We start from the raw sequence: 12,143 nt of genomic DNA, 5'->3' as shown, positions 1-12,143 counted from the left end.
TTAAAATAAAGGAAGTATTACAAATAATTAATAACATTAAGAATCGAAAACACGGCGGCACTCTCCTCGCACGGATGTAGCGGCCGAGCGTGGCTATGATTGACATAGCATTTACTCGCTCGTGTCGTTGCAGGGCCTGGAGATGGGAGAACGCTGCAGGCGGAGAAGACGGCTCGAGAGAGAGCGAGAGCGAGAAGAGCGTGAGATAGAGAGTGAGAGAGGAAGAGGAAGAAGCGAGAACGCGGAAAGCGCGGCTTGCGCCGCGAGAAGTAGGGAAGCGCAAGAAGAAGTATTGGGAGCAGTTGAAGAGTGACCGCACGCTAATCAGGTCACGGCGAGAAGTGAGTTTTGACGGTGTACCGACGGAGAGCAAGCTAAGATCGAGCGAGGGAATCTCTTGTGTGGCGAATCTCCGGTTGCTTTGAGCAGTCTCCACAGTAGACATCATTAGACGATCGAGAAGCCGATCCCAGCCACCAGCAGCCAACAAACCGCCGTCGGTGATCCAGCGATCTCCACTGCCTGCAAAACAGCTGTTTCGCAGACACCGACTCTCCATTAGCGAGCCGCGGGAGGAGCTACCCAGTGGGTTAGATTCTGTTTTATTTCGCGGACTCTCTCTCATGTACCAGCTCTCGCATGGCGCAATGCCATGAACTGAATTGTCGCGATTGATACTTGAGCGAACCCGCTCCTAAATATTATAGACTCGTCGCGTATGATAGTTGAGCGAATGCGCTTCTAACCGCCGCCTACTATCGCGTTTTCTGGATTGAGCGGGCGCGCTCATCATCGTAATTTGTAAAAATCTATAGATGTATTTTTCGATGGCGTAACTAAAGGGATCGCCTTTTATAATTATTTCGACTTCTTCCCTTCACCTTCACCGCCGTAGATTCGCGCTCGTGGAAGTCAGCGCCGGCTTTCTTCACCGAAATAGGACCCTTTAATAAATCACAGGGGCACAGTAGTAGCGCATTTGGCTGTATCTTTAAGAATATTTTCCCTCCTTTGCACCTCTTCGAGACAGTGAATCACGGCTTATCCATTTTCAACGTTTCTCGCTACTCGAGGAGCACCAACTACTTCATGACTAGCACCACGATGTGCTAGAGAAATTCAATTTTCATCTTCATATTTGGATTTGGATGTCTTCTTTCAGGGAAATGCAATGTGTACAATTGTACGCATGTACGCCATTTTGCCATTTTGAACTACGATCGTCAACGTGTACTGCCTGGTACACATCGCTGCGGACAAGATTAACTAGTTCAAGATAACAAACTTGAAAGCGGTCAAAGTTTTCGGACAGAGCACTTGGGCTTTATATGTGACATGTTTGACAACATAATGAAACGAACGAAAATTGAGCAGGAATGAAAGGTTAGAATATTCGATGGTAAATATCATATCGTTCCTTTCAAGATGGATGACTAGATGTGGCGCGACAATCGAATCCTGCCTTCCGCAGCTAAGAAATCGTCTCAAATTTAGCGATTCCGTATGCTGGACCCTACATGATTACAGAAAAATGTGGCTCCAACACGTACCAAGTAGCAAACTTTTTGAGATTTTTTTGAAAAAAATTGCTTTATGGTTGTTGAAAAGCTATTTAAACGATAAAAACTGGAAATCAAATATACTGGTTTTTGTGAATTCGAGATTTTTGTGAAGAGAATCAGTTGACCGATAGTGGATATAAAACTTTGTTTCATTAATTTTCTAAATGACATTTAAAAAAAAAGTGGTTCAAAAGCTAGAAAAATTGGAAATTTTTTTTTATTTTTTGGAAATTATTTTGGAAAAATTGGCTGCATTTTTTTACTGTTCATGAAAATAATAAGAACATTATGATAATAAAATATTGCGTACATGCTGAAATAAATAATGTTTTTTTTACTTTTTTTTCAACATTTTTTATGCATATTTGTTTAGTAATTTTTGTCTTTGAATATGAAATTTACTTATTAATGCTAGAAAAATACTTGAAAGATAAAAAAATGAATAAACATGTAGAAAATTGGTTGTTACGGTGATTTTTGACAGAAACATTAATTTCGAACCTTTCGAGTACAAAGAAAAATAAATCATAGTACCTTGCAACTTTGAGGGTTTTTTTGGGACACTTTACCGTTGAAAAATTATTGAATAGTATAAATACAGTTTAGCTCAGAAATTACTATGAAAGGTGAAGAGAGAATCAAATAAACGCGTACTCATTTATTTATAAACGGAATATCAGCGAATACTATATTGATACGTATGTTCCATGCGTATATAAAATGGTGACTCATAGAAAATACTGCGGCGTGTACTTTCATAATAAAGGTAGCTTGCAATACTGCATAGTTGCTGCCAACTGTTGACATTGACGACAATCAATTATCACACCAGTTCAATTGCAGATTAGGAATGCAGGAATGCTACACGCTGATCTATATAGCTATGACCGCACCCGAGCACATTATTGTGTGAAAGTAAAAGAAACAAGCCATTGTGGTAGAAGATTCACTGCTGGTTGCTTTACTGACATCCGAAAAATAACTGGTCACAGTATTACTCACAAATAGTGCGCTAATGCTTACATTTACTTTTCGAGGGTGCTTTGAGCAACGCCGACACCAGCCATCTTACAAGTATAAAACAAATCATTAAGGCCGGACGCACGCATGAATTCGAGTAGCGCGAGAAAGAGAAAGAAGAAACATACGCGATCCTGAAAGGTAATTCGCTTGTGATTAGACATCATGCGCAGGCTCGTGAAATCAGGCGCTACCTTCTTTGATGCCAGTTACTGGCCAGCCAACTGGAAGATGACATCGAAGCTCGTTGACTTTCTCCTAGCTTCTTGGAGACGAGGAAACTAGACCTGGGGAGACTGTATACGGTGCTCAAGGACCTCCTACTGGGTAGGAGGTTCCAGGGATGCGTGACTCATCAAGTGTAACGAGAACGCTGTTTGGGATCACTACTTGAAGAAGTGTTCTCGTATGAAGCCTAAACTATATTGCTTGTCCTGATCCACACAGCCAGTCTTTCCCTACTCTCTTTCTCTCTCTCTCTCTTTTGGTTTTCAAGTGTGAGAGAACTACCATGCCGCGCAATGATCTCCAATCGTTACATCATTAACCTTAATTATTTAAATGAAGTCATTTAACTATTTCAACTAATATTTACTATATAAGTTATTAATACATGTAAAAATAATTTATATGAGATAATTTATTGATTTAGCTTACCCCAAAATTACTAGCAGCAAATCTATCACTAGCTGATACTGCTGAACTAGCAGTTGTATGGGCATAATATGCATTGATATTTGCTAAAAGAGATGACATAACTGCTGGAACTCCAGGACATAAATATTTTGTGGAAAGGCAGTGAAAATGTCTGGAATAAAAATATTAAAAAAAATTATATCAACTAAATAATATATCATTTTGATAGAACTTTAAATCTGAACTAACTGTATATTGATTTCCAATTCATAAAAATAATTTTTTCTCCCTTTCACAAAAGGATATAACAGCACACTAATTATTCTAAAGACATTATATTTCATATTACCAATGATTTTCAAACATATGATATTCTGGTTAGGCCTATCATTCCATAATAGGTATAGTATTACAATAATAAGAATAACAAGAAAGGTACCCCAAGTGTGGGTCGCCGATTGGGATGATATTGCAAAATATATAATAGTACATTGAGAAATAAGATAGATATAATTTTTATAAAAGCTAATATGCAATCTGAGAAGATGATATTCACTTCGAAATTTCACCGAAAAAAGCTACAAATCAGCATTAATTTAAATTGTATGGCTAGCAATCCTTATATTAAAAAAAAAAGTTAAATTATATTAAATCTAAATTTTAATTTATTATTGGCATTATTGGCACTAAAAATTTTATTTTAAATTGCATTAAAAATTTTGAGCAATGTATGTAACGGGGTGTCCGTTTTATTTCTTTGTCTCACCCGATGCGCAGTCGTACCGGAATGCGCGCGGGAAGATCGAAATAATCGAGTCAATTAACTAACCGGAGAGCAGGACAGGATGGGTATCAGTCAACCAATTTATTATTAGCAAAGACAATAATAAATTAACGTTTCAATCATAAATCAGCTAGTTTATTTTCTATATAATCTACAATACGCTTGGCCCGCGCATTTAGCTTATGCGACGCGCGCGACAATCTTATGCATCGGCATTTCGTTTATAATCTCTCACTCACAATATTCGTTTGCATGCTCGCTATCGATTTTCTCACAATCACCGGCGTGAAGGGAGAGTAATCAAGTGCGGTCATTTAACGAAAATCGCGTTAAACTAGTTTCCTTACTTGAATATGAAAAATTAAAGTTACGTATTTTTGAAGATAGGATTACGACATGTTTAATTTAAGAACAGATTATCTTAAAGATTTAATTTTTCTTATAATTTAAAATAAAAATTATTGTTCATATATAAAACAATACTATACTAACAATTCAAGACAACATTTTTCGAGGTATTACACAAGTCTACAAAATAAAAGATTTTGTTACTGTATTTTTTAGTGTAGTTGGAGATTCCAGCACTACTACTTTTGTCATTCAGCACTACAGAATCATAGAAGTAGTGGCTAACTTTAGCATTTCCACTAGTAATCGAGTGCAATATTTTCGGCAATCCTTTTCAGAATGGTCTGGAGTTTTTTCTATTCTCGATTGATATTTCGAGTGAGCTCTCTATTGACAGTCTTTATTAGGAGTCGAGAGCCTCAGCGTTTCGATGAAAAAAAAAGATATTCCAAATCTAAAAGATGAGTTTGGAAGGGTAAGAGTTGTACTTTTATATAGTATGAGTCGTTTTCAGAAAAAAAGGTTTCTCGTGATGTAGTAACAGCTCAAATATATTCAAAATATGTGTTTTTTGCACTTTTACGTTAGGATATCTTGAAAGTGTGACGTAATAGAGCAATTTCAAGGACTCAAGGACAGATTCGTGTTTGGCGTATTGTAATTCTTCATGATATATTGTCAGTATTCTTAAATAAATTTCATGTTGATCTGTATTATTAATGATGTAACATTATGATTGTAACATTATATTTATGACATTACACTTGTAATGTTAACTTTAATATTTCGATACTTGCCGCCATAAGAGATATTAATATTGTTGGTATTTATTTCTATATTGTGCAACGGTAGTCGATTCAATTAATCGATCCGTTCGCGATTCTGTAACTCGCGCGTTAGTTCGAACAATTAAGAGAGAGAGTGGGTGCGTGAGCATTTGAATTAAGCAGTTACGCCTCAGCTGTTTTCGTGACAATACCACCGAGTTTAGTTTGCACTGTGTTTCGCCGATTATCAAGTTTTTTCGGACAATCTTACGTGCAAGAGTGCAACGGTATTACCGCGGCAAATAGCAGCAATAGATTAGCAGCAACAAATTGCAGGCGACAGGAGAGCGAGGCAGCGTAGGTGATTAAGTGGAGGAGCAGCGGTAGTTGATTTTCCTCATCAACAATTACGGCTGATCACCGTAATTTCACCGCAGGGTAGGTGCACCATCCGTTATTATTGCGTGACAAAATACATTCGGGATTTTTTCAACCGTGATATCAATTTTTTTGTATTCGCGCCGAGCGTTAGTTTCGCGGTAATTTTCGAATCTTCTCTCTCTCTCTCACCGAATATTAATAATTCATTGTAAATCCTGTTCGCGTGCGTTAGTCTTTCGGCCCATAAAAGACTGTAGTTTTTTATCAATTAAAGTTAGTTAATTTCATTCGCCGTTTACGTCATTTCATTTCCTATTAGCTTAAGCGATTTACAAAGGCTTAGGTTTTAATCCGATTTCATTTAGGGGATTAAGCGGATTAGGCATAAAGCCACTCACATCTAAGATACATCGAGTGTCACAAGTCAAGTGACTTAAGGTGAGTTCAACTCCGTTGGAAAGAAGACACTTAAATGAAATCATCTGACAAAAAAATAAATGGGCGAATACACGTACAACTATACGTGTTTAATGGAGCGGCGATTAGCTCTGCATCGTGGGAGTTTGTGCTTAAATAAATTTTCCATTTGATAGATAACCTCCCCCGTTACATTCATTTGAAAGTTATATAACAATACATTTTTTTTATGTTGGCAATTTTGCAAACTATTCGTGGTATAAAAGTAGATATCTTGCGAATCGATCCGATGATTTCGAAGATCTTATAAGTTTTAGCTTTCGATATTTTAGTTCAACGCATTGTGAGATAATGACTTGTAAAAATGCTATAATTATCTAGTTCGATACACTATCTACAGTGCCCGGCACGTACTTAACCCACCCTGAGGCGAAATTTGCCAAATTTTGAAGTTTTATATCTGAGCGAAAAAGAATCGTAGAATAAAAACTTTACGCCATTTTAAAGGTAATAGTAAAAGCTTTAAGTACCATAAAGATCATATTGTTTGTACTAGAATTAAGTTTTTTATGATTAAAAAATAAACATAAAAAATTTCTTTTTTTTGCCCATGTACAAATTTATTTATTTGCTACGCAAATCAGCGGATCATTAAAAATCTAAGCAAAATCAAAAGGTGAAATGTTCCTCTTTAAAATAATAGTGACAGAACTGATTTTTTATTTTTTTATACAGAGATATACCTTTTTTCATAAAAAAAATCGTTTTCTTTTCATCAGCTAATATCTCGATTACTATGCATGAAATAAAAAAACTTTAAAAACAAAAGTTGTTTCTTTTTTGGTAAAGAATACAAAAATTAAGTGAAATTTAAGATCCGGAATAAATTATGTTTTTTCATTTTTTCACGCTAGCCTTTTTTTACTTTTCGTATTCTTTATTTTTTTTATATTTAATTATGATCAAAAATCTCTTTTTTAAGCATAAAAAACTTAATTCTAGTACAAAGAATACTTTCTTCACGTTACTTAAAGCTTTTACTATTATCTTTAAAATGGTGTCAAGTGTTTTATTCTACGACTCTTTTTCGCTGAGATATAAAACTTTAAAGTTTGGCAAATGCTGTCTCAGGGTGGGTAAAAGTATGTGCTGGGCACTGTGTCTCTGGTGTGGAATCTTTCATTTTAATTAAATTATATGATTTATCTTATATGTGTTTTCTAAAGTAGTGTATTTATTTATTCGTTTGTGGGAATGTTACTTTGGTCGATAGTCTTCCTAAACGTTCCTTCTGCAAAGAACGACGAAGTTTCCTGCACCAGTTTTGTTTTTGAAACATTTCTCTTCTGTATGTTCCAAGCTCTTGCAGATTTGGTAAAATGATTTTATCCTATTTTTATGTGCTTTGAGGCTGTTGCAGCTATAAATATTATGCCCTACAACATCACCAATTAGAAGTGAATTATTTGCTATCAGTGTTCAAATTTTCCAAAGTTTGCAATTTCCTGCAACTCTTTACCAGATGTCTTTTATTTTTTCAAAATACACAATATTTTTATTAAATCTACTATTGTAGTTGTTCAGATTTGATGTTGTTCGTTGAGTGCTTCGTAAAGTCGAGCAAATCCTGACCTTTCACATAATTGGCACTTATATTTCTGTTTATTTTTGTATTAAGCAACTAGAATCTTGACTCAATCATAATATATTTCATCATGTTCTATGTCTTCACACATATTTTAAAATATAATGTGATGTTCGTATCACTTATCAATAATAATAATTCGAACTCTCGTATCTAGCTAATGAGTAAGAATTTGTTTCTAATAATTTTACTCTACTTGTCTATAAAATAAATAAATAAATCAAATGTACTCTAATAATAATAAATAAATCAAATATATACAAATAAGAACAATATTTCAAGGAAAGTCAGACAATGCCCTAGTTTCTTATGGTGCGAATTGTCCCATAAGCAGAGCTAAAGTCTTTCTTGGATAGGATATAATTCGGCCCAAGTTTCTTATAGCGCGAGATGTTCTATAAGTCGAGCTCAAATTATAAGGAAGGAACAGTCTTGCTCAGTTAATCACAATGAGAGAAAGAACTTAGGTATTAGCCAAGTTTATTCAGACTCATGCGCTCACCTAGCAAGGCTAGAAGTGAATGCTAGCCTGTGCAAAGGTGGGCCTATTTATACACAGATTTTCCCGCTTATTTTTGCAGGAGAGATGTCATCGAAAATTCGAGAGACATTCGCGAATATTGAGAAATGAGTTTTCTTAATTTACAAGTGAATGACTATTAATATTAAGCTTTTAACACATGTAAATTTTACAGAATTTGTTATTTGTTGATTTTATACAATATACAATTATCGCAAATAGTGTCATCAAAAGTTATTAACTAATAAAGTTAATTAACGTGATATTACAATATTTACAATATAAAATTATTAAATTTTTATATAACTTGCAACGATTACCGAAAATCGTTCGACTCGCGTAGGTTACGAAGAGGCTGAGCGTAGCAGCCGCGATCGGTTTGAGAGAGAGAGGGCGCGTAGGGGCAATGACCAGGAGGGGAGAGTTCGACAATCAGTATGACTGTGTCATTCAGTCCGGCTAGGTCGTAGCTATTGTTTTTTGTGCTGCCAACGCATTGGATAACTGTGAGTGAGATCAGGAAGCCAGGGTACATTGTTAGAGAGTGCTGCAGTGGGTGTACACATTGCGAGGCGTGTGCGGAGGCGACAAGTGACGATAGACAGTGCGGTGGAAAGAGTTAGCGCACTGTTCAACGTGCGTGGCTCCAACACCTGCAATCCTAGTAGCGAGTAGAGTGCTGAGTGCGAACACTGTTCTACGTGCGCGACTTCGGCAGCTACGAGAGTATCAGCAATCCCGGCAGCAACGCAACAACAAGCAGCGGAGCGCAACAGCAGCAGATTAGCGAGCGTAGGAGCGGTTGACCTGCAGCGAGTGCGTCGGATACGGTTGGCCACCGTAATCCCAACAACTCCGTGGTAGGTGCACAATATTGCTATTGTCATTGGCGTGCGATCCCGCGCAGCGTACGCGGCGAAATTATAATAAGCGTGCGAGCGTTTAGTTCGCGTCGATCGCGATTTTCTCTCTCTCTCTCCCCTTATTCACATTGTCAATCGTATTCGCGTGCGTGAGTCTCTCGGCAAATCTCTCCCGTGTATTTGATTTAATTCAATAAAGCGAACAGCAGTTATTCGTAACCGAGTTATTGCTTTGTCTTTCCTTTGTCCGGGGTGCATGTTATTGTTTACGTCCGATTCGAATAAGCCGGTAAGATAGCACGGATCGCGTAGGTATCGAGAGAAGCTGCTTGTCAACAGAGTTACCGGTAGCGGCCGACGGAGCGCTGCTAAGCAAGCGCGACAGCGCCACCAAGTGGAGAATTCAAGAACCCAAATTAGATTGGTAAGGGAACTCTGCGCAGGCTCACTCCCGGACAAGGTAGGTTAACGTGCTTACGGCACGTAGATAACAAGGCGTCGTTTGACCGAATTAACGAATAGGTTTAATAGGTTAACGGTTAAATGGCAGCCTGTTACATGGCGCCCAACAAATATTAGGACTCACACAGGGGGAGTCGATTTGCAAGGAAAGAGAGAGCGACGCACGGGAGAGAGAGACGTTTGCGCGCGTGCGTATTAAGGTGCGAGCGGGTAAAAGAACACGTGGCTCGTTCGGCACGTGCTCTGCTGTGGGGAAAAGACGCCTCTCCGACCCAATAACACCTGCTTTTGTAAGCCGAGAGCACACTAACCCCAGAGGTCGAAGAGACGTCCGGAGTCGCTCTAACGTGAATAAAAGAGGTGACAAATTGTGTTTTTGTTTACTTTTTCGCTTTTTATTGAGTGGTGATCCACACCTTAGAGCTTAGGTGGGGGTTAGTCACTGAACGACAATATCTGCAGAGCACGCAATTCGGGTGTGTGTAGGGTTAGTTTTACTAACCCGGTGGAGCTAACAAATAGTTAGCCTCCACCTATAGGCAGGTAGTTGCGAGTGGATGTTCTTACTTCCTTAGGGTACGGTGAGTTGCGGGCGGTGACTGAACCCGTCCTTGCGCCTACAGTGACCGATATCCTGTTGCCACAAGCTCCTCTCCAGGAAGTGCTGTTAGCACTTAACGATGCAAGGGTTGAACTCGATAAGTACCGAAGACAACTGGAGGTTATACAAACCGAACGAGAGGCAGAGCGAACATATAGTAGACAATTGGAAGAAAGATTACAACATCGCAGCATCGAAGAACAGAACGCTACGACGGAGCTTCGTCTACGCGATGCTACTACTGTCGATCATCATCGAACCATTGAGAATCTACAGTCACAACAATGTCTTCTTGAACAACAACTGATCCAGTTCCGTCAACAACTAAATCAGATGAGCTCCTCTTCCTACCTTACTACACAAATTACACCAACAATTAATATAGCGAATACAAGTAACACGTGTACACAACAGATAAGGTTAGATAATAAAACAAATAGGGAGGTAAATACACCTATTGTAAGCTCAACCAGATCAATTGAAGAAGGTTTAGGCTATAACTTCAAACCTGACACTTATGATGGCACAACTCCTCTATGTGAATACTTAAATCAATTTAATTTAATTGCAAGAGCTAACGGGTGGAATGATGAAAAGAAAATGATAGCATTAGCAGCTTCGTTACGTGATAAGGCAAAAGGTGTATTGAGTAGCTTTACCGATATGGAAGTTTTGGATTTGAAATCATTATTGGAGAAACTAGAAGCACGATTCGGTGAATATTTAGAATCAAATAGTTATTTCTTGTTTCAAAATAGAAGACAGAAAATAGGCGAAGATCTTCCAACATTAGCTGCTGATATCGAGAAACTGGCATCGTTAGCTTATCCTGAATGTTCATTAGAGATTCGCGACAAAATTGCTTGTGCTCAATTTATTATAGGTATCTATCATACTGGGGTTAGAGAAGTTCTTCAACTAGAGCGTATCACTTCTTTGAAAATAGCTTTAGCTCGCGCTCTAGAAGTGAAATCGATCAAAGAAAGAAACAAGATTCCTGTCTTTCGAAATGCGCGAAATTTTCAAAATAACCCAAATTCTTCAGAAAATAAATTTCAAAGTGAAGCAAATAGTATAGATAATAGCAAACAGAGTCAACCATTCAATCCTCGAGAATGGTTGAAGAATATTGAATGTTATCATTGTCATAAAAAAGGACATACACGCTCTCGATGCCCGGAGCAGGGAAACTAGGATGTGTCGAATTTTTAGGAGCGGGTTTGACATTTAGTGAACAAGCTCCTTCCAATAATGATTTATCGAATATGCGCGTTCGTAGAGTTCTTGGAAATTTGAAAACTTTTAGGTTTGAGGGTAGTATAGACAGACAGTTATGCGTTTTTAAATTAGATACAGGCTCAGACGTGACAATCGTCAATCTTCGATTTGTTGATCCTCATTATCATAAAATTTTCTATGATGCTCCGAATGTGAGGTATCCCACTGGTGAAAAAGTTCCTATCCAATTCAGAACAATTGTCCGCGTTAATTTGGGTCGATATTCAATCTTGATGACAGTTTTTGTTGCAGACATTACTGACGACTGTATACTTGGGTGTGATTTTTTAAATAAGACCGGAATTACAGAATCAATAAGTGACATTTTTAAGAGTACTACAGGTATGGTTGTCAGTGATGCTACCGCAGAATGTTGTAAAATAACAGAATATGTTAAAGAAGTACCAGATTTCTTGCTAGACCTCTTCGAAAATAACATTAGTAATTTAGATCCTTCACAAAAGAAGAAATTTGCTCAACTTCTGACTGATTTCCAAGACATTTTTCAAGATGATGATGTTGCGGGAAAATGTAATTTAATGGAACATAAAATTGAGCTGAGCGATCCTCATCCTATTAAACAACCAGTTCGTCTGGTTCCTTTTCATATCCAAACAGATATTAATCAAATGATTACTGATATGCAAAAGCAGGGTATTGTCGAAGAATCTTCTAGTTCTTGGTGTTCTCTAGTAGTTTAAAAAAAAAAAGGATAAAACTTGGAAATTTTGTGTAGATTTTCGGAAGTTGAATAAAAAAACACTTAAAGATTCACATCCATTACCTAAGATCGACCATATTTTAGATAAATTAGCTGGCAAATCTTGGTTCTCGACTTTAGATCTCAAAAGTGGATATT

At 37.5% G+C, this 12,143-nt stretch overlaps 1 protein-coding gene across 1 annotated transcript in view; it reads right to left on the bottom strand.

The window, feature by feature from the left end:
- Positions 1 to 12,143, bottom strand: part of LOC131666732 (protein unc-13 homolog A-like) — a 957,113-nt gene that overhangs the window by 505,036 nt on the left and 439,934 nt on the right. Inside the window, exon 8 of the mRNA XM_058939609.1 lies at positions 3,240 to 3,390. Coding sequence (XP_058795592.1) covers positions 3,240 to 3,390 — 151 coding nt within the window. The remainder of the gene's footprint in view (positions 1 to 3,239; positions 3,391 to 12,143) is intronic.

Source organism: Phymastichus coffea, unplaced genomic scaffold, assembly GCF_024137745.1.
Source record: "Phymastichus coffea isolate CEN01 unplaced genomic scaffold, Cenicafe_Pcof_1.1 PCOF00004, whole genome shotgun sequence".
In the NCBI taxonomy this organism is placed as follows: domain Eukaryota; kingdom Metazoa; phylum Arthropoda; class Insecta; order Hymenoptera; family Eulophidae; genus Phymastichus; species Phymastichus coffea.
Note: the sequence above shows the minus strand (reverse complement) of the source record. Positions and strands in the feature narration are given on the sequence as shown.